This window comes from Tamandua tetradactyla, chromosome 12 (assembly GCF_023851605.1).
Source record: "Tamandua tetradactyla isolate mTamTet1 chromosome 12, mTamTet1.pri, whole genome shotgun sequence".
NCBI classification, from domain to species: domain Eukaryota; kingdom Metazoa; phylum Chordata; class Mammalia; order Pilosa; family Myrmecophagidae; genus Tamandua; species Tamandua tetradactyla.
This window is the reverse complement of record NC_135338.1, coordinates 99,970,324-99,993,385: the sequence shown is the minus strand read 5'-3', so window position 1 is coordinate 99,993,385 and position 23,062 is coordinate 99,970,324. Positions and strand designations below refer to the sequence as shown.

At 53.6% G+C, this 23,062-nt stretch overlaps 1 protein-coding gene across 2 annotated transcripts in view; it reads left to right on the top strand.

The window, feature by feature from the left end:
* The first annotated feature begins 226 nt into the window (after window positions 1–226).
* HOMER2 (homer scaffold protein 2) overlaps window positions 227–23,062 on the top strand; it is an 84,851-nt gene continuing 62,015 nt past the window's right edge. The window contains exon 1 of one of the 2 annotated variants that reach the window (XM_077124316.1): window positions 227–332. In XM_077124316.1, coding sequence (XP_076980431.1) covers window positions 325–332 — 8 coding nt within the window. In that variant the 5' untranslated portion in view covers window positions 227–324. Of the gene's footprint in view, window positions 333–1,147; window positions 1,262–23,062 lie in introns of those variants that run through there. The other variant, XM_077124317.1, reaches the window with a different exon arrangement.

The following is a 23,062-nucleotide window of genomic DNA, read 5'->3' as shown; positions in this document are numbered from 1 at the left end:
GTTTAAGGGAGGCCTGAAGAATGAGCAGGAATTGAGGAGGCAAGGGGGTTGGGGCGGGGCAGAAAGAAAAGGAGAAAGCCTTCCCAGGCTGAAGAAACACGGCGTGCAAAGGCCCCGGGCCGACCAGACCACCGAGTGGCCAGCTGGCGCAGTGCGGAAAGGAAGGGGGAGGTGGGAGGGACAAGGCTGGGGAGGGCAAGTGAGGATGCTGGGCCTGTTGGGTATCTTCATCTTCGCCTTCATCCCAAGGACAGGGGGAGGAACCCACTGACACCTGAAGCAGAGGGCAGGTTCGTGTCTGAGAAACTCTCAGACGGCCGCGGGATGCGCAGGTAGGAAAGGCCCCTGTAGGGCCCCGTCTGCAGGTGGCAGTCCTGGTCCCAGGGGAGATGGGGGTGGGGCTGCTGGCCCTGCGTGCCCCGCTGGCTTCTAGCCTCTGGCGCCCTGAGTGCCAGGTCCCTGCGGGCGGTGCGCCCCGTGCGCCCTCGCGGGGGCGGGCGGGGGCGGAGGCGCGGGGCCGACCCACGCGGGGCGGCTGCAGAAGCTGCCCTCTCCGTTGTCCCTCTGCCGCCCAATTCCCCTTGTCTAAGAATCAAGCCAAGCCCGCGGCCGCCTCGGCAGAAGCGCCTGCCCTCCTGCTGGGCTCCCTAGGGCGCCGGCCTGGCTGCAGGCGGGGACGCGTCGGGGACTTCGGGCAGGCGCTGGGTCGCTCCCCCGTCCTGTCCTGGGGGCCTGGCTCTAATTGGAATGCGCGACCTTGGGCAAATCGCGCCTCCGCGCTGGGACTCGGCTCCGGTAGCTGCGAACTAAGGGTGGCCCCAGAGTCCCCCTCCCCGGTTGCGAGTGGGACCCTCAGGCCAGCCCGCGGGACGCCCGGGGCACTGCGCCAGGCCCTGAGGGGGCGAGGCGGGGGCGCGTCGGCGGGTCTGTAGTGGGGGGGCTGCGGGGGGGGCGCCGCCCGGGGCCACGAGGTTACGTAAGGAGCGGGGGGGGGGGCCGCGGAGGCCGGGGGCGGGCGGGGAGGGCGGGGAGGGCGGGGCGGACACCGCCCAGCCCGTGGCGGCCCAGCCCCCGCCCGCCCCCCGCGCCCGGCGGCGGCGGTAGCGGCGGCCGCGCAGCCCCGCGAGTGGAGCGGCGCCGGGGCTGAGCCGGGCGCGCACGGGCCGCCGCATGTGCGGCGCGAGGGGCGGCTGCGGAGCGGGCGGAGAGCGCGAGCGAGAGGCCCCGTCGGAGCGGCCGCGGGAGCAGCGCCGGAGATGGGGTGAGTGCGCCCCGCGCCTCCGGCTCCCAGCCCCTGGCGCGGCTGCCAGCGCGCGGCCTGAGCCGGAGAGCCCGCGAACCCGCCCCCCGGCCCGCGCCCCGCGCCCCCCTCCCCGCGCCTGCACCCCACCCTCCACCCCCGAGCCCGCGACCCGCGGGGACGGCGCCCCGGCCCTGCGCCTCCTCCCGCCGGGCGCCGCCGGCTCCAGGGCCTGTGCCGGTGAGGACGGGACGCAGCTTGTCGTGTCCGCGACCGGAGTTACTGCAAACGGAATGAAATCGAAGTTTTCCTGGAAAGGGAACAAACCAGATCGCAGCCCTCCCGCCAGAGGACGCGCGCACTCGGGTTGCGCCCCGAGGGTGGCTGAGGCCGGGAGAGGGCTGGGAGGAGCCTCGCGGGGCGCAGTCTGTGAAACAGCCCAGCAGATGCCCGGGAGGGAGGTTGAGGCAGCCTAAACAGGGGACGGAGGCTTCCTGCGTGGGGGTTCGTTTGTGAAGCAGGGCTGACCCCTCCTGCGCCCCGAGCTCCGGCGCCGCGCGTCCGGCAGCGGTGCCGAGGGCGCTCCCGCCCCGCGCGCCGCGCTCGTGCGCCGTCTGCATGCAGGGAATGGTCACGATCCCGCTTCTCAGATGAGGAAACTGAGGCCAGGGGCGCTGGCGAACCCCTCGCGGCTGCACAACTGAGCGGCGATGCTGGAGGGGCTCGGCAGGGTGCTGGGGGTGACAGGGAGCCGCGCCCCGGTGCCTGTCCAGCGCCCTCATCCCGTGAACATGGCCCGAAGATGACCCTTGGTGGGTCCGGAGCGCCTGCTTTCCTGCGCGGGAGGGGTGAGCTGTGGGGAGACGCAGGCTCGGAGCAAAGGGGCAGGATTGTCCCGGCCACCTGGCGCAGCTGGAACACCGAGCCCGGCCCTGGCTGTGCCTCCTTCCGGTGTGCGCCCTGGGCCCCCAGCCACGCGGGGTTTGGAGGGACCAAGGCAAGCCAAGAGGAATTTTGAGGAAGGGAAGTATGAGGGCCACAGGCCGACATGAGTGGGCAAGGGGTGCCCAGAGGGATGAGGAAATGTGCTCAAGATATTGGCCTGGTCCCAGGAGATTTCATGCGCATGGAGACCGCGAGTGAATTTGTCCCCGGAGCCTTGGCTGAGAAGCAAATTTTCTGTAGCATTTTCAGTGACCTTTGGTGGGTTGTGAAAAGGCTGCTCTTTGAGCAGTAGGAATCTCTGAGCTTCTCAGATTTCATACTTAAAAAAAATGTGTATGGGAAGGAGTTGGCAATTGTAGGTCTCAAGATGGAAGATCAAAGGAACCTGGCCACTCTAACCAACCCCCACCCCACCTGCCAGCTCACACAAAACCAGAACCAGCCCAGCATACTTGCATGATCAAAAACAAATATTGAAGAACTAAGGAAATAAATTCCCTTTCATTAAAAGCCAAAAAAAAAAAAAAACAAATATTGAAACTCTGACTGTGGTTGAGATCAAATAGCTCTGTGGAAATGAAAATGTTTACTCTTAAAAGCATAAAGAAAGTGTCAGGAAATAATGTGTGTTTGTGGAGAAGCAGGGAGGAGTAGCTTGGGATTTTGTTTAAACACGGAATATGTCTTTCATGTAATTTTAAATCATCCAATAAATGTATCTTACTCACTTCTTGTAGGTGAGGGCTGGTTTGTAACTCCTGCCCACCTCTGTCATTTTTAATATATCTGCTTCTTCCATAATTTATGTGAATGTACAGACCATGACTGTAAGTTGAGATGGAGCCGAGAGCTGGATAAGCAGCTCACACAGAGGAGGGCGGAGGGAGTCATTTCAGCTGAAAATAGAACCAGTGTCGTCCTTTCAGAGTTGAGTGGGAAGAACCGAGAAATGCAGCTTAAAGAACCTCGCTGTGGTCCTGCGGCGTGGGTACAGCTCCGCTGCTCGGGCTCGACCAGGATTTAAGGGAAAAAAAAGACATCTGAGTTTCCTCTCCCCACATAAGATACTTCCCCACGTTCAGACACGCGCTGCTGTTTCCCCCTCCTGCGGAGTATTCTGCAGCGAGTGGCTTCCCCAGTAAGTGTGTGTCCTCACCTCCAGGACATTCGCTTCATTCCTTCTTCTCCCCTTCTCAGGCCTCGTCCCTTTCTTTGGCAAAGTAGAAGCCAGAGACCAAGGGAACACTTTTATCTCCCTGCATTCCAGGGTGCAGCAGGCCTGGCCTGTGAGAGGCCCACTCCTCCAGGGAGCCCTCCAGCCCTCCCCTCTCACCTTCCTGGGAGCACATCTTTCTCCACCCCCTCCTCCCCTTGGCATCTTCCCATCCATCCGTGAGCCGGGTGTGGCCCAGCCCTGTCCCACAAAGTTCTGTGCTGATGAAAATGTTCTATACCCCTGCAGCCTTTGGGTACCAAGGAACTGAATTTTTAATTGTATTCATTTCTAATTAATTTACATTTGAACAGCCACGTGTGGCTGGTGGCTCCCTCACTGTAGAGTGCCACCCTAGGCCTCTTTTAAAGAGGAGCTCTCCTTGGTCCCACACCCCTCCTGCTTCCATTCCACTTCTTTGCTTCCCTTCACCTGAAAACATGGAGAGAGAAGGCCAGACCCACCATCCCGAGTCCCCTTCACCTTCTCCTCCTGCCATCAGCTCCCGCTCCGTGCCCTCCGGGCTCCCTCCGCTGTTCCCTCACTGCCCCCTTACCACAGCTCCCACCCTCGGCCCAACCACTGCTGCCTCCTTCCCGGACTCACCGCACGGCCCGCAACGTCTGCAGCCCCAGTGACCGCCACCTTTTAGAAACGCCAGTTGGATTGTGTCCCTCCTCTGTCCACCTCTGGCCCACGGGGCTGGCCCCTGCCCTCTCTGTTTCTGGCCCTCTCCATCCCTCTCTGACTTTCACTGACCCTGGCCGCCTTTCCTTTCCTGGCATCCGGCCCTGCCTGGGGGTCTTTGGACTTACTGTTCTCTCTGCCTGGAAAGCTCTGGAGCCCACCGGAAAGCTCTGGAGCCCACTGGAAAGCTCTGGAGCCCACCGGAAAGCTCTGGAGCCCACTGGAACGCCCTGGCCGTGGCTCTGCACAGAGCTGCTTCCCTTCAGCGTCAGGGCCACCTGTCCGAGTCCCCCCGTGACCGCTCAAGACCCTGTTTTGTTTCCTGCACTTGCTCACCGCAGCTCAGTGGTGGTGATTTGGGCTTTGTTTACCGGTTTATGTCCTGCCTCCTCGGTTAGCAATTCCCCAGGACAGGATACCTTACCCCCTCAGCTGTGGATCCCAAGCCCGGCACTGCCTCAGGCACCCCACAGGCACCCCGTAAGTGTTTGGATGGGGACAGTGCTCCAAGTGGGGGCAGTGCTGCAGAGCTGCCTGCAGGCCGAGGTGGCTTTGCCTTTAGGTATAGAGCCTGCTTGAGTGAGAGTTGCAGGGGCCAAGGAGGGAAGGAATTTTGATGCAGTTTTCTTTTCAGGCTAAAGCAAGCCAGTTAGCTTTTACTGTGGTGTGGGTTAACATTTTGGCTGTAACCTGAGTAATGGGGCTGTAAATGATCTTTTCACACTCCTGCCAGAGACGCACAGAAAACCCGGCTTGTCTGCGGTGGTGACTTTTAGCTGATTTTGTCAGTGTTTACAAGCAAGATCGACTGTGTTTCTGTTTGGCTTCGTCTTACCTTGTTTATTTCGTTCTGCCAAGATCAGCTTGCACCGTGCGGACGCCCGGCCGTGGTTTCGGACCACCTGGGCCTTGTTTCAGCAATTGACACCGGCTGACTTTCTGCTGGGGTTCGTTCCTTCTCCTTTCGTTTTCCGTTCCTCCTGAATCACACCAAACTGTGCAGCTCCTACAAACTACAGGGCTTTTCTTTGATGTTCCTGTGGCCTAAAATAGATACAATCTCCCCTATGGGGAAGGGGATTTGTCTCCTCTTGGTCTGTTGCAGGTTTTAAAACTATGCAGGGCTCATTCCTCAGCTTTCATTGAAGACCCTTCATTGCTGAGGCCGTTGGCACTGCTGTGGGGGGGCCCAGAGGGGGCGAGACCTGCTGCTGAGGATTCCCTGCCCGTGTGGAATTCCTTCTTTAGAGGGAGATGAGCCACCCCCAAGTCCCAGCTTTGAGCAGAAGTGCTGCGAGTTTAACTAAAATGTCATCATCGGAGGGGGTGGGGCTGGGCCCTTCTGCTTGGGGGGCTTGGGGAAGGTGTCTTGGTCCACCGGGAGATGCTGGGGGTGGTGGCCCCTGGGGCCAGCCGCCTCCGTCGGTGCCCGGGGGGAGGGATGCGTGGCACCCGCTGTAGGGCAGGCACAGAAGCACTTGTCTTGGGTAAATGGGTGTCTACTCCTTTTGGTGGGACTTTCACTTTGGGAAGATGCTGCATTGTGTTGGGAACTCCTGGCCTGGACGGCTGCGGTTAGTTGTATCGCGTCTCCCCCAAATTTAAGTTCACTCAGAGCTTGGGAATGGGACCTTACTTGGACAGAGGGTCCTTGCAGGTGGGTGAGTTACGATGAGGCCACACCGCGTTCCCGGGTGGCCCTGAGTTCCGTGACTAGAGTCCTTGCCTGGGGAGGGGAGAGCAGGGCGGCCGGGGGGCTGGCCTCGCGCACACGGCAGGGGCAGGGAGGGGGCCCCCCGCCGACACCCCGGTCCCTGCGATGCAATGGGGCTGTGTGGTCACGGCCACCCCACTGCGGACTGGGACAGCCCGAGGACACGGCAGCACGGCTGCAGGGTCAGTCGCCCGGCCGTGGCTGCCTGCACACCCGTCCCAGGAGGGGGGCCCTGCCTCACTCCTGCCCGTGGGCTCCGAGGTTTGCGTGAGTCACCACGTCTCTTCTCCATAAAGGCTGCTGACAGCCCAGCGTCCAGGTGTGGCCACTCTAGCACAGTTTTCACACCCCATTTGTTCCTGGCCCACTTTTTTTTTTTAAATATTTTTTATTGTGGAATAGAACAGATATATTAAAAAGTGATGCATTTCAAAGTCCATTTTAAAGAGCAGTTATAGAGCAGATTTCAGAGTTGGGCATGGGTTACAGCCCCACACTTTCAGGTACTTCCTTCTAGCTGCTCTAATACGCTGCATACTAAAAGGGAATATCAGTGTCATGACTCAGCTGTCACATCGTTTGTTAAATCCTGTCTTCTCTGTATAACTCCTCCTTCTCCTTTGATCTTTCTCCCACTCTTTAGGGATATTTGGGCAATGAACACTCTTAACTTTTTCATGTTGTAAAGGGGTGCTGACATGATGGGGGGTAGAGGAAACTGGTTGAAGCTCTTGGAGACACTGGGAACTCAGGGCCCATCTGGTCTGGGAACCATCTGGAGGTTTTAGGTTTGTGGAAAGTAAACTTAGCCAGCGAAACTTTCGTAAGAGTCTCAGAACCCTGGGTGTTCTTTAGGGTTTGCTTTAGGAATACTGTTGGTTGGGGGTTGGCATACCATGGCAATTAGTAATATCTACCTGAAACTTGCATAGAGGAGCCTCCAGAGCAGCCTCTTGACTCTATCTGAGCTCTCCCTGCCACTGATACTTGATTAGTTACACTTCTTTTCCCTCTTTTGGTTAGGATGGAATTGTTGATCCCACAGTGCCAGGTCTGAACTCATCCCTGGGAGTCATCTCCCACGTCACCAGGGAGACTTTCACCCCTGGATGTCATGTTGCACTTAGGGGGGCGGGCAAAGGTTTCACTTACAGAGTTGGGCTTAGAGAGAGTGATGCCACATCTGAGCAATGAAAGAGGTCCTTCAGAAGTAACTCTTAGGCATAATTACAGATAGGTTTAGCTTATGTGTTACATAAATAAGCTTCACAAGAGCGAGCCTCAAGATCAAGGGCTTGGCCTGTTAGTTGACTTGTGTGTCCCTAATGTTTGCGAGAGTATCAGGGCTTTCCCACATGGGGAAACATAATAGTTCCATGTTTTTTCTCCAGACACTGAAGGGACTTTACCAATACTTTTTAATTATCTCCTGGCTCACTTTTATAGCACTACTCTTGTTTTGTCTTCATCCCTTCTCACCTACCACTTTTTTTTACAAAATGAAGAGTTTTACTTTTTTCCAATTATAGAAATATTACATGTTTATGCTAAAAAAGTCAGCATAAAGAAGGAAGCGAACATAACTTGCCATCCCATGCCTTCAGCAGGCACGGAAGACTTCCCGGTGAAGGTTCTTTTCCAGGCCTCTGTGTATCTAGATGTATGTTGACATATAACAAATGTATTTTTAAAAGATGGATTCATACATACTTTTTGTAATACAATTCTTTCAATGTAACATTTTTTGGGTGGCTATCCTTCCACATTAATAAGCACAGATATTCCGTCATCACGCACATCCACGCCTGCTTCTAATCTGTCACTTTGCCAAGTTTTATATTTGTAAACCTGCTTGAATCCTTCTTAGAACAAGGCAGGTTATCAAAAAAATAAAAACGACATTTTCACTGCTTCTCCCAGCATCTGCTGGCTTTCTGTGAATTACTGAAGGAAGGAAATGGCAGAGGAGACCAAGATCACAATTATCATTGTACAGTGTGCAGCGACTGTGTAATTTGGGGTGAGTCAGGCTCCTTGTGCCTCTTGGTAAGAATGCCGAGCATCCGTCATCGCTGCTGGGGCTGCTTGGTGAACCAGCCCAGCTGCTCAGCTCCGCTCCGCTTGTTTGGACCAGCACGGCAGAGTCAGGCTGCTCTACAGACCTTGCTGGGGGCTCTGCGGGCACCGGGCCCCTGCACCCACCCTGGCATGCCCTCTGCCTCCCGCCCTGCGTCCGGTCTGCCTCACCCCCCACCCCCCTTTCGAGAGAATTCCCTTGGCCACAGGATGGGCACAGGGAGGGTCGCGTCCCTGCTTTCCTTGTAAAGTAAATGAGAGAAAGCTGGGTAAATCCAGAGGAGCCCCCCAGCCTGCACAGGCATCTGACCCCTTTGCAGGAGGCCCCCCACCCTGGGGCATGGGTTGTGGGGCGGGGACTTTTCCATTTGGAAAGGAGGCTTCCTGTCCCTCGGATCACACTCACCTTTCTTTATGTCCAGAGTGAAATGAACAGCAGGCAAATAGCATGTTTGCAACTGAGAACACAACGTTTTTCCAGAGTATTAGAAATCCTAGGCACATCAAGTCCTGCCCCTACAGCTCTTGAGAGTTAGACACTGTCTTTCTCAAGCCTGAGACAAATTGAGCAAGAAGCATCATAGGGAATCAGGGCAAAAGGCTTCTAATTTACGTTGGTTGGGATGCCTGGATCTCCCAGCTGTGCTGTCGTGTGTCTGCCTGTCTTCGGCATTATACACTCAGCCTCCCCCAGGCGGACTTTTTGGGGGTGAGCCTGCTAGCGGGGTGCGCTGCTGGGAGGGGTGCAGGCCCCGCAGTTCTGCCACCAGTGAGTCAGCTGGGATCATCCTGGAATAATTTATTTAAATTATATTACAAATCAGCTTGCTGGAATAAAAATGCACTTGTGGGGAACACATTTAGACGTCTGTCAAAGACTAGAGCGATCCTTTAAAAACTCCTCTGCTCGCCAGCCTGGCTGAGGGTCCCTCCTCTGAGGACCTGGGGTGTGTGGGGTCCCTGCCGGCACTGCCCCCCATGGGCTTGGCACTGACCCCCTTGACCTTGGCACTGACCTCCAGCCCTGGCACTGCACCCCCCCCCCCCCGGCCTCAGCACTGCCCCCAGCGCCGCAGACCCCGGGAAGGCTGCCCCAGAGTGGAGGGGCTCCCGCGGCCCCTTTTCCCACCCTGGTCACCAGGGCGGGTGCCCGACCTTGGCCTTGCAGCTCTGGGGGTCTCTGCAGGTTAGGGTTTGGGGGTGTCTTCAGATCCCACTGCCGGACCCCACCTCCCTTGTGGGGGTTTAGTGGGGGTGTTCAGATAAAGGGGGGAAAGGGGTCACCGGGGTCTCTGCAGCCTGGGGGGGGTCCCCCTGGGGAGGGGCCTGGGTCTTGTTCACGAGCCTCGGAGCGTGGCCGGGGTGTCATGCGGGCCTGGGGTGACCTCAGTCGGACGCGGGACGTGCCCCCTGTTCCCGCAGAGCTGAAGGGTCAGGCCTGGCCCTCCACAGTGTTGAATGGGGGGGGGCCCAGGCCAGGAGAGCTGAGCCAGGACGCTAGGCACCCGCCCCTCAGCGGCCGCTTTCCCGGGGTGCAGGTGCCGGCCAGGAGGTGGCGCGTCTCACAGCGGGGCAGCAGCCCCGGAGGCGGAGCGAGCTGTTTGACGATTTTCATGTCCGCTTGTTCATGCAAGCTGTGTTGTCCGCTTGTCTGGTGTCGTGGCTGTGGCCGAATGTGTCCCCCAAAACAGAAAGCTGAAAACTTCCCAGTCCCTCACGCCTGGGACCTGAGAATGGCGCTGGGGGCCACGTGGGCTGCGAGGCAGATCTTCGCAGTCTGCCCTTCCCGCCCGCCCAGGGGGGCCGAGCTCCCTGCTGCTCTCCCCTGCCTGCCCACCGCGGTCAGGCCTTCCTGGGCCCCCTGGCCAACGGGCACCCCCTGGGCGTGGCCTCCGAGCGTCACCCGGGATACTGGCTGCAGCACAGGACGCCCTCCCGAGGGTGACGGGCGGGCAGCAGGCAGCGGGCAGCGGGCAGCGGGCAGCGGGTGAGCCCTGCACGGGAACAGGGGCCGGGATGAAATGCCCGGCTGTGAGGGGTCTGGAAGACTTCCTGCAGGGTGACCTTCGAGCTGGGTCTTAAAAGATGAACAGAAGTGTGTGGGGGTGTTTGGGGACGGAGGGCCACTGTGTGTGGGCAGCGGAGAAAGCTAGAGGTCAAGGGCAGGGGCCGTGGCTGTGTGTGGCCGCCGGCTGCCTGTGTGACCCGGACCCACCGCTCATGGGTCCTCCTGTTCTCTTGGCAGGAAACCGGGCTCCCCGATGGTGCCGCTTGGCACTGGCCATGGGGGGCCACAGGGAGTCCCGTCCAGTGGGCCTGGAGGTGAGAGAGGGCGTGGCGCCCTGGGGAGCGAATGGGGGGCCCTGGGAGGGCGTTGGGACCCCATCCTCTGGGTGGGGGAGCCAGTCTCAGTGAGGCTGCAGGAGGAGTGGGGGCACCTGGGCGGCGGGGGGCCGGGGGAAAGCAGTGTGCCGCATGCCGAGGACTTTGGGCGTCAGCCTGCAGGCAACGAGGCAACATTTTCAGCTTTGAAGAGGAGAATAATATCTGTTTTAGGAGAATTACTCCCAAGATAGCAGTTGAAGGGTGGAATGGAGAGGAAAGAGTGGAGTTGAGGGGCCTCCCAGGGACCGCTGCTGCTGCTTTCCGGGCAAGAGATGTTAAGAGCAGGAGGGGTGGAGAGAAAAGCAGACACAGCACAGGTGCATTTATAATTTACACCCTGCCTGCCTTGCGCCAGCCTGGGGATGGGGTTGGGGGGCACCTCGCGGGGGGCGGGGCTGCTGCAGGGACTCTCCTAAGTGTTGCTAAGTTAGGACCCACAGCTGGCTGTCATTCAATGAGGACTTAGTGGGTTGCGGTTTGCAGTGTCTCATTTAATTCTCGCAGCAGCCCCCACTGCCCTCGATGGAGAACCCGGGTTTGAGAGACTGAGTAGCCTCCCCAAGTTCCCGCAGCCGGAGGTGGATGGGTGAGAATTAAGCTTGGGTCTGTCTGAGAGCAAAATCCGTGTCCTTAAGAGGCACCTTGTGGAGGCCGAGCCCACCGGGCGGTGGGTTTACAGGTCCTGGTTGCTGGGGTGAGAGGAGGAGAGAGGCTGCGGGGCCAGCCCTCCGGGGCCCCCAGGTGTGCGCGCGGGAGGAGACGCTGCTCTGCGGGGTGGGGTGCGGACAGTGTTGGGTGGACGCGGTGATCCCCGGGTGTGGTGACTGTTCATGCCCTGGAGAGGGGCTCTGCGAGGGGCAGCTGGCCCAGCGCTCGGCCATCCGGAGAGCTGGAGATCCGCGTGCGGGAGGCGTCACCCCCGGGACAGACCTGCTCGCCTGAGGAGAGCGCGGGCCCAGAGGGAAGACGGGGCCTGGGAAAGGGCTGCAGTTAAAGGGGAGGAGAAGCAGCTGGAGGATGAGACTGAGCGGTGAAGGGAGCCAGACGGGGCGGGGTGGGGGGGGGGCAGTGTCCGCGGGGGGGGGGGGGGGGCAGTGTCCGCGGGGGGGGGCGTTGTCCGGGGGGGGCGGTGTCCGCGACGTGGGGGGGTTCTGGACGGGGCCTGCACGGGGCCCCACCAGGGTGGCGCTGGTGGGGACAGGGCCGGTGCTGACCTGTCACCGCCGTGTGGGGCACGGGCCGGAGGGCACCGGCGGGTTCGGAGCGCACGAGCGGTGGTGGGACAGCACAGGCCCGTCTGCGGCGGTCCGGCCTGCGTGGGGGTGTGGAAAGTCTGGCTGAAGGTAAAGGTGAGCGTGAGAGAGTCAGGTGGAGGGAAGATCGGTTTTTGTTTTCTAAGGTGAACATGTTGGGAGGCAGAGGGCAAAGAAAAGGGAGATTGAAGACATCGGAAAGGAGTCGGTGAAGTTGCCGCCAGGAAGACCGGTGGAAGCCGGAGCAGGAGCTCAGGAGATGGAGAAGCTTCCAGAAGGGGCTTGGGGCGTGGTCCTCAGAGCAGGGGAGGCATCGACAGATGCAGCTTGAGGCTGTCGTGGGAAGGGGTGCGAGGGGCGGCTCAGCCCTCTTCTCTGCCTCGGTGAGCGCCGAGGGGCTGGGCAGAGGACCGGGCTGATGCGGATCAGGTGAGGGGAAGGATGGGGGTGGGGTCAGCGGGGCAGAGGCCTGGGGCCGGCCTTGGGGGACAGCTGGAGATGCAAGACGGGAGTCTGCAAAGACGATGCCATCTGGCTGGGTGACCACAGACAGGCCAGGCCCTGGGGTGGGGGGGGCAGAGGGAGCCTCCCAGCCCCCAGGATAGGTGGAGGGGTGCTGCAGGGGGGCTGTAGGGGGCTTCATGGGGTTATGGGGGGGTGCTGGGGGCTACTGGGCCTACTGGGGGAGCTGAATGGGCTGCAGGGGGCTGTTGGGGGCTGCCAGGGCCCGCCAGGGGCCTGCAGGGGGTTGCTATCTCTGCGCTGCAGCCCCTGCCCCTCTCAGGGCAGGGTGCCAAGGGTCCTGGCCTGGCTGGTGGTGGGTGGCTGAGAGGGACGCAGAAAGGGCGGGGTGTGCTGTGTCAACCCCAGTGGAGGCGGCCAGGGTCTCCAACCTCCCGGGCAGGGCGTGCGGTGGGGACTGAGGGCCACAGGGCTGCCTGGACTGTGGGGGCGAGGCCAGCTGATGGCCGCATTTGGGGCCAGGCCAGGAAGGCCCAGCTTTGGGCGCTGTTGGAGGAGGTTTGGGAGCCTCCCCAGGTCGCTCTGGAGCCGCCTGCGCCCAGTCGTGGCTGGGACCACCACGGGGACGGCTTCCAGGTGACCTGGGAAAACAGTGTGAGACAAGGAAACGTGTAAGAAACGATAGAGGCGGAGGGTCTGGGACAAGGCCTGCCAGCTTCAGACTCCCAGGGCAGGGAGGGTGTCCCCTGCAAGCAGAGGGCAAATCCCAGACTCCTGTGAATGGGAAGCTCCAGATGAACCAACATGCAAAACCGCAGCACCAGGCAGAGGCTCAGGAAGGCAGGGGCCGCCCTGCACCTGCACTCGCCCCGGAGAGGCCTTGCTTATGTCGCTGGACAAAGGCTGTGGAGACCTTGCCCAGTGCACTCAAATGCCCAATTCCAGAGGCCCTGGGATTTCAAAGAGGGAACAAGTTTATTACTAAGCGCATAGTAGGGGATCAGATGGCCTAGCAGCCCAAAATCTGTCTCCCTGAACTGCAATAACTCTGATAGTTTTATGGAATGAAAAGATGGGCAGATTTAGGATAAGAGACACAGTGGCCCCCGATGATGGAATTGGGGGTGATCTGGTTTGAGCCTGCGCAGACTGACCACCTGCTGAGTCACAGAACCTACGTAAGAAAATGGCGGCATGAGGTCTAGGGGACCCGGAGGTTGAAGTCTAAGCTACTGCGCATGTCAGGTGCCCACTTTGGTTAGATCCAGTCTCGGTCACCAAGGTAACTTTGGACTTGAGGTGGGTTAGCTCTGGGCGGACCCAAGACCCTTCATTACTACGCATTTGGGGCTGTGTTTAGTGATCACAAGACTCCAAAGTTGGAAAACTGGATAGCTGGGTACAAATGAAGGCTAGTCACAAGGTTTTTACAATCACAGAGGCAGAAGATAAAGGCTGTACAATCATCATCAGGGACCAAGAGCTGGATTACGGTTTAGAGATTTCAGGTGTTTCCCTCTGTCTGTTCCAATACACCAGAAGCAAAAAGAAATGTCCATATATAATGATTCAGTAATCAAAATCATTAAAAGCATTGAGTGTTAATGCTCAAGAAAATCTCTGTCTTATCACCAGCTGGTTACAAAATCAAGACATCCCAGGGAGTAAATCCCAGAGCTAACATTTAAAAGAGTGTAAAGTAGAGAAACAGGAAATGACGGCCCATCGGAAGGGAGAGGATGAAAATCCAGAAAACAGCAGTGAAGAAGATGAGAATGTGGACATACCAAACAAAACCTTTAAAAAAATGATCTTGAAAGTGGTTAAAGAGATGAAGGAAAAATACAGAGGAAGAACTAGAGGCTCTCAGGAAGGCAGTGAGTGAGCAATATGAGAGTCTTAAGGGAGAGAAATTTTAAAATGGAAGCAGAGAGAAGTATTGGTGTTGAAGACACTGTGTCGGTGAGAGTTCTCTAGGAAAACAGAACCTGCGGGCGGGATCTGTAAACACTGTGAGATTTCATCAAAGCGTCTCACATAACTACAAATGCATGAGTCCAAATTCCATAGGGCTGGCTGCAAGCTGGGAATGCTGATGAAGGTTTTCAACAAATTCTCCAGGAGACGCTGGCCAGCTGAAGTAGAGATGGAATTTCTCTCCTCTGACGGCTGAAGTCATCACTTCTCTTTTTAAAGCCTTTAACTGAGTGGATGAAACATCTCTCGTTGCTGCTGATACTCTTCCTTAATTGATGGTAGAAGTATCAATTATAGGTGCAGTCAACTTACAGATGATTTAAGTCCATGAAATGTCCTCACAGAAGCAGTTAGGCCAGTGCTTGCCCGACCAGACAACGGGACACCATCACCTGGCCAGGTTGACACATGAACCCAACCACCACAAGCACAATAACTAAAATAAAAAATGCCCAGGGGGGTTTCAAGAGCAGATTGGAGTTGACAGATGACAAGACACTTGAAATGAGTCAGGCTAAGGAGCAGAAAGAAAAATGAAAAGAGCCTGAGACAACTATGGGACACCATCAGGTGCACCAACCTCTGCTTTCTGGGTGTCCTGGAAGGAGAAGAAAGAAAGAAAGGTACAGAATAACAGAGAAGGAAATAATGACAGAGAACTTCTCCAACGTAGCAAAAGACGTGAATGTGCACATTCTAGAAGCTCAGAGAACACCAAATGGGACAAACAGGAAGAGCACATCCCATCATGTATTGATTACACTGTCAAATGCAGAGGACAAGGAGAGAGTTCTGAAAGCTGTGAGAGAAAAGCAACATGATACATACATACAAGGGAGTCCCAATTCGAGTGAGTGCCAATTTCTCATCAGAACCCATGGCAGCAAGAAGGCAGTGGATTGAAATACTTAAAAGTGCTGGAGGAAAAAAACTGCCAGCCAAGAATTTTCTATCTGGCAAGAGTCTCTTTCAGAAATGAGGGAGGGATTCAGACATTTTCAGATAACTGAAACTGACCTGCCCCACAAGCAATGCTAAACAGAGTTCTTCAGACTGAAAGGAAAGGACATTAGACAGTGGTTCAGAGCAGCGTAAAGAAATAGAGACCTGTGGTGAAGGTGAGTAACCATTTGGGGAATTATAAATGCCTGTAATATTGTATTGTGTTGTTTCATATGTAACTTCACTTCTTCCTATAGGTGCTAAAATGCAAATGCATAATAAGTAATGATAAATCTATGTTTAGGGCATGCAGTATACAAAGATGTAAGTGGTAACAAGTATTAAAAAGGTGGGGGATGGACAGAGGGGTATAGGAAAAGTACATGTGCATGCTATTGAAGTTTAGTTGATATCAAACCAAATATAGTTGTTATATATTTAGGATGTTGGATTTTAACCCTATGTTTCATTTGTTTCCATAAGGAAAACAAATGAAAAATATATCCGGATAGGCATGAGAATGCACTCAGTATTGTACAACATGAAAAAGCAAATAAATATAAAAGTAGGCTTTAATGGAAGTTAGGGGTAAAAAGGATATAAGACTTCAAAGGCTAAATTGTAGAGACAGAAGACTTGTATTATCAGTAGTGACTTTAAATGTAAACGGATTAAACTCTCCAGTCAAAAGGCAGAGATTGGAAGAATGAATGAAAAAGCATGAACCACTAAATGCTGTCTGCAAGAGACTCACTTTACAGTCAAAGATACAAGTAGGTTGAGGGTAAAAGGATGGAAAAATATAAACCATGCAAGTAGTAATCAAAAGAGAGCTATAGTGCCTAAACTATATGAGATAAAATGGACTTTAAATAAAAAACAGTTACAGGATATGTATGGGTTTGAAATTATTTATATACCCTAGAAAAGCCATGTTTTAATCCTGATTTCATTTTGTAAAGGCAGCCGTTTCTTCTAATCCCTATTCAGTACTCTTTGTTTGAAACTGTAATTAGATCATTTCCCTGGAGGTGTGACTCAGTCAAGAGTGGGTGTTAAGCTGGATTAGGTGGAGACGTGTCTCCACCCATTCAGGTGGGTCTTGATTAGTTTACTGGAATCCTATAAAAGAGGAAACATTTTGGAGATTGAGAGAGATTCAGAGAGAGCAAAAAATGACAGAGCCACAAGAAAGCTACGACAGTGAATTCCACATAACCACGAAGCAAAGAGTCCACCAGCCAGTGACTTTTGGAGATGAAGAAGGAAAATGCCTCCCAGGGAGGTGGAGAGAAAGCTAGCAGATGACACCGTGTTTGCCATGTGCCTTTCCAGCTGAAAGAGAAACCCTGACTGTGTTCACCATGTGCCTTTCCACTTGAGAGAGAAACCCTGAACTTCATCAGACCTCTTGAATCAAGGTATCTTTCCCTGGATGCCTTAGCTTGGACATTTCTATAGACTTGCTTTAATTTGGACATTTTCTTAGCCTTAAAACTGTAATCTAGCAACTTATTAAATTCCCCTTTTTAAAAGCTGTTCTGTTTCTGGTATATTGCATTCTGGCAGCTAGCAACCTAGAACAAACTACAAAAGTGGTCATTACAGACTAATAAGACAACAATTCATCAAGAAGATGTAACAATTATAAATATATATGCACCTAACAGCAGAGCCCCAAAATACATGAAGCAAATACTGACATATTTGAAGGGAGAAATGGAAGTTTCTACATTAATAGCAGGAAAATTTAACACACCACTTTCAGTAATGGAGGAAACATCTAGTAAGAAGATCAACGAGGAAGTACAGAGCTTGAAGGGTGAACCAAACCGACTGGCCCTAACAGACATAGCAGAGCCCTGAACCCAGTGAAAGCAGAGCGCACACTCTTCTCAGGTTCACGTGGACTTTTCTCCAGGATAGACCATATGTTGGGTAACAAAGCAATTCTAAATAAATTTTAAAATATACAACATATATTCTCTGACCACGATGGAATGAAGCTAGAAATCAATACAGAGAGAGAAAGGGACATTCACAAATATGTGGAAATTAAACAACATACTCTTAAACAGCCAGTGGATTAAAGAGGAAATCAAAAGCGAAATTAGGAAATATCTTGAGACAAATGAAAATGAAAATACAACATGCCAAAACATATGGGATGCAGCAAAGAGAGTACTGAGAGGGAAATTTATACCTCTAAATGCTGATATTAAAAAAGAAGAAAGATTTCAAATCAGAGATCTAACCACAAAACTGGGAGAACTAGAAAAAAGAAGTGGAAACTAAGCTCAAAGCAAGCAGATGGAGGGAAATAAATTAGAGTGGAGATAAATGAACTAGAAAACAAACAAAAAATAGAATCAAAGGTTGGGGTTCATGGATGGTTCAATGATAGGGTACTCACTTGCCATACAGGAGACCCAGGTTTGATTACTGGCCAATGCACCCCCCCCCAAAAAAAATACATTAAAAAAGGGGGGTGATGGTGCAAGGGTGGTTCAGTGGTAGAATTCTTGCCTGCCATATGGGAGACCCGGGTTCGATTCCTGGCCCATGCACTTCCCCCTCCCCCCCCCAAAAAATAAAAAAATGATGCTGTAATAATGGGATAATCATATAGAAAAATATACTTATTGTATGCCAATAAGTTAGATAACCTAGATGAAATGGATGCAGTCCAAGAAACCCAAAAATTACCTACCTTGACTCAAGAAGAAACCCAAGATCTTAACAAACCAGGTACTAGAAAAGAGATTGAATCAGTAATCAAAAACGTCCCAACAAAGAAAAGCCCAGGACCAGATGGCTTCACAGGGAAATTCTACCAAACATTCCAAGAGGAATTTGCTTGAATTTTGCACAAACTCTTCCAGAACATCAAAGCAGAGGGAACCCTCCCTAACTCGTTCTCCAAGGCCAACATCACCCTGATACCAAGGCAGGATAAGCATACCACAAGAAAAGTAAACGACAGGCCAGTATTTCTCGTGAATAAAGATGCAAAAATCCTCAACAAAAAGTCAACCTACACAATGGGAGAAAATATTGGGAAACCACATATCTGATACAAGAGTAATATCCAAAATATATAAAGAAATCTTTCCACTTAAGAAAAAGACAACCCAGTTTCAAAATGGGCAAAACCTTGAACAGACATCTCTCCACGGAAGATATACAAACGGCCAGAAAACACATGAAAAGATGCTCAATATCATTAGTCATTAAGGAAATGCAAATCACAACCACATTGAGATACCATTTCACACCCATTAGAATGGCTGCTATTGAAAAATAGAAAAATAACAAGTATTGGAAAGAATATGGATAAATAGGCACACTCATTCATTGCTAGTGGATATGTAAAATGGTGTAGTCACTATGGAAGACAGTTTGGGGGTTCCTCAGAAAGCTGACTATAGAACTACCATATCACCTGGTAATCGCACTTCTAGGTTATACCAAAAAAGAAAATTGAACGCAGTGGCTCTAACAGATATTTGCACACTGATGTTCATAGAGGCATTATTCACAGTTGCTGAAAGATGTAAGCAATCCAAGTATCCATAAACTGACAAATGGAGAAATAAAATGTGGTATATACATACAAATCGTATATTATTCATCCATAAAAAGAACTGAAGCCCCAATGCATGTGAGAGCATGAATGAACCTTGAAGCCATCATGTAGAATGAAATAAACCAGACACAAAGGACAAATATTGTACGATCTCACTAATTTGAAACAATTATAATAAACCAATTCATAGAGTCAGAATCTATAATATGTTACCAGTGGATCGGGTGAGGATAGGAGATGGGAAGTTAAGGCTTAAGATGTATTGGGTTCCTTTTTGAGAGTGTTTTGGTAATGGGTGGTGGTGATGGGAGCAAACACTGTGAATGCCATTTAATAGCACTGAAATACGTATCTGAATCTGATTAAACGGGGAGATGTTAAATTGTATATGTGGCAACAGAATACAAGTTCTTTTTTTCTTTTTTTTTTTACAAGTTCGTTTTAAATATCCATGTAACTGCACTACCTAAACAGTGAACTCTAAGTTAAACCATGGACTTCAATTAATAGTACAATTGTAGTGTGGTCATCAGTGTAGTTGTACAATAGTACAATTACAGTGCTGTCATCAGTGGTAACTAATGTTCCACACCAGTGTGAGGGGGTCTCCCCAGTGTCCCCCAAGGTTGTATTTGGAGAGAGGCAGGCCTCTGCGTAGGCCCTTGGAAAGGGGGGTGTGTTAGTTAGATTCAGTTATCAACTTGGGCAGGTGAGCATACCTAGGTATGTTGCTGTGGACATGAGCCAATGGTACGTGAACCTCATCTGTTGCTAATTACATCTGCAGTCGGCTTGGAGGCGTGTCTGCTGCAATGAGTGATATTTAACTTAATTGGCTTGTGCTTAAATGAGAGATCGCAATGTAGCACAGCCTAGCAGCTTGGCATTCCTCATCTCAGCACTCGCAGCTCAGCCCAGGCCTTTGGAGATGCAGAAAGAAGTCACCGCGGGGAAAGTTGTTAGAACCCAGGGGCCTGGAGAGAAGACCAGCAGAGATCATCCTGTGCCTTCCACGTAAGAAAGAACCTCAGTGGAAAGTTAGCTGCCTTTCCTCTGGAGAACCAACAAAATAAATCCCCTTTTATTAAAAGCCAATCCATCTCTGGTGTGTTGCATTCTGGCAGCTAGCAAACTAGAACAGGGGGTCTGCCGTTTTCCAGAGCCCCAAGGGTAAATGACTGTCAGAATTTGGAATCGAATGGCATTTGCCCTGCAGGTTTTCAGAACTGTTTGGGTCCTGTGACCCCTGTGTTCCTTCTAATTTCTCCATAAGGAGATGAGAATTTGTGTCCTATGACTGTTCCTCCTTTGTCTGTTGGCAGCAGATAACTTGTTCTGAGTTTTACAGGTCCAGAGCCAGAGGAGAATCATGCCTTAGGAGAGACCATGCCTGTAGCTGACTTTGATGAGATTTTGTACTGTTTCTGACTTTGTGTTGTATTTGTATTGTTACTGAAATGGTTTAAAGCTTTGTGATATTGTGATGGAGTGAATGCATTTTGCATTTGGAAAGAGCATGGCTTTTGGGGGTCCAGAGGGTGGAATGTGCAGTTTGAATCTGTCGTGTACCTCAGAAAAGCCATGTTCTGGAGCTTTTTAAATGTTTCCATGGAGATGTGACCCACCCAGTTGTGGGTGGTAACTTTTAATTAGGTGGTTTCCATGGAGATGTGTCTCCACCCACTGCAGGTGGAGTTGCTTACTGGAGTCCTTTAAGAGGGAACTGTTTTGGGAAGCTTTAGAGCCCACACAGCCAGAGACCTTTGGAAATGCAGAAGGAAAATGCCCCTAGGGAAGCCTTATGAAAAGAGGAGAAAAAGCTAACAGATGTCACCACATGCCTGTCCAGCTGAGAGAGAAACCCCAGACTTCATCAGCCCTTTCTTGAATCAAAGTATCTTTCTCTGCTTGGACATTTTCACAGCCTTAGAACTGCAAACTTACAACTTAATAAATTCCCCCTTTTTAAAAGCTGTTCTGTTTCTGGTATTTGCATTCTGGCAGCTTTAACAAACTAAAACAGATTTAGTGTTTGTGGTCCATCCTTCCTAAAAGATAGATTCCAGGAAATATCTCAACAGTTTGAGATGAAATTGGAAGTAACTTGAAGATCTTATACCTGGGTGAAAATGAAAAACGGACTGATTAATTTCATGTTGAGTGCTTCCTGTCTGCCCGACCCTGCCTAGGTGTCCGGATTACAACGATGAGTGACCCCAGCCTGGCCCCTCTCCCCCACGGAGCCTCTGCTTCCAGTGAGGGGAATGGACCCCACCTGGCATGCCCATCCCCAAAAGAAAGACCCTACAAATGGATCCGCAACAAAATAAGTGCATATTGTGCTCAGTGCCACGAGGGAAACGAGCAGGGGCTGGAGGTACCTTAGAACGTGTGGTTAGGAAACGGCTCTCTGCAGAGGGAACGTCTGTGCTGCCACCTCAAGGCTGAGAGGGGGCTGCTCTAGTGAAGAGAGGGAGCAGGTGCAGAGGCCGAGCGAGGGAAGGAGCTATGGGGAGCGTCTGAGAAACGGAAACCAGACCAGCAGGGCTAGGGTACGTAGCCTAGTGGGTTGGAGAGTGAAGAGACAGGACAGGGTTGTAGGCTGTGGTGATGACCGTGGACTTCATTTGAGATGCAGTAAGGAAAGACTGAAGGGTTTTAATCAGGCTGTGACCTGATTCTTCTTGTGTCTTCAGAGAACTGCTCCGGTGCCTGTGGAGAACAGTCAGGAAGGAGACATGAGTGGAAGCCGGAGACCAGTTGAACGGTCCCTGGGTTCCAGGTCAAGAGGTTGCTCTTAGGCTGGGAAAGTTGCAGAAGAGTTGGAGAAAACCAGGCAGATGCCACGGATGTCTCGGAGATGCATGTGTCTGAGCTCCCAGATAGGTTGGCTGTTGGGGTGAAGCATGGGAGAGAGGGAGTAAATAAAGAAGACCCCTTGGCTTTTGGTTTGAGCGGCTGGACCCGCTGGAGGGGAGCGGGCGGGGCCGTGCCTGCGCAGCATGTTGGGGGGGTAGTGAATGGAGCTAGGGAAGAGGCAGAAGCAGTATGCACCTGGGCTTCGAGGGGTCAGAACGGAGGTCGACGGTGAGGCCACCAAGGGAGAGAGGGTAGACGGGGGAGGGAGCGCTGCGGGCTGAGCCTGGGTACCCCGCATTTACGCGGAGGGCAGACGCGGGAGGAGGCGCGGCTGGCGAGGGGAGAGGATGATGGGGCGGTGGCATCACCACGGCCCACGGAGAGGCCACCTGAGGGGGGGGACTGGGACGGGCGTTGAATGCTGCCGAGGGGTTGAGCAGGAGCAGAGCAGACGTGGCCTGGCCCGGGCCGCGCGGCCGCTGCCGGGACTTGTGACCCCAGCAACCCCAGCGGCGAGGGGGAGTCGGACGCCGGGTGGGTCGAGGGCGAACGGGAGTTCGGGAAGGAGGGCGGTGCGGGGATGTGTGGGCCACTGTTTCGGGACGTGGAGCAGAGACCTGGGAGGTGGCATGAGATGCCGCCCGGGAGGGGAGAGTTGCGGTGGGTTTGGACACTGGTGGGCGTGGCGTGCGCGAGGGGCCTGGCCGAGGAGCCGGGGCTTTGGGCTGGGGTGAGGGGTGGGTTTGCAGAGCAGCAGGGAAGGATTTTCCCTTGGGGTGGGCACCCTCCTTTGGACAGGAAGAAAGGAGGCCACTGTGGGGACAGGTACGGCAGCCTTGGGTGTGGGGAGACGCACGGGCTCTCATCCACCCTGGCCCCTGACTGGTCTGTGACACTCGAGGCAGCATCGTCAGCTGGGAGTGAGGGTGGAGGAGGGGGCGGAAGTTCAAGGGGAGAGATGAAGGTGTGAAATTGTTGTCTGGGGTGGGTGGCAAGCCTAGAGAAGCAGCGATGCTGTGCATTGCAGAGGGACAGTTTGAGGTCAGAGGACGTGTATTTAAAGTGCAACCTGTCGGCCCAGTTTTGCGATGGTGCCCGTTGGCTGGGTGTGGGCATGGAAAGAGCGCAGGGCAGGACCCAGCAAACTCGGGTTTTTCCGGGCTCACATGGCAGGGACAGCTGGGCTGGGGGGTCAGTTATTCTCACGGGGTTGGTAACAACGATAGATCATGGGTGGACATGGGCCATTCAAGGAGGAAAAGGAAGTCGAGAGGCGGTGAGTGGAGAGAGAAAATTCTAGAGATCTCTGTGAAGTGGGAAATGCCCGAGTGGACTGAAAAGACCTGAGTGCAAAGCAGGAGATCGGAAATTCACATTTAAAGGCGGTGCGTTCCTGCTGACCGGGGCTCCGTGTGGGAGAGGCCACTCAAGGCTGTGGGCAGAAGACGTTGCCGTGGAGAAGGCCAAGGGCCGGCGGTGGAGGGCTGTAGGTGTTGGCTGTGACGGGAGTGGGCAGGGGGAAGCCGCTCTGGGAGCTGAAGCCCGTGACAAATGACAGGAAGGATTTAGAGGCTGGCGAAGGTGGGCGGGAGGCAGGTGGCCCCCAGGGCCATGGGCATTTGCAGGATGGACCCACGTGATGGGGGGCCCACCCGAGCACGCCAGTTTCTGGTCTGTGTTGTGTTGTTCTACAAAAGTGTGTGTGGGGGGGGACAGAAGAGCT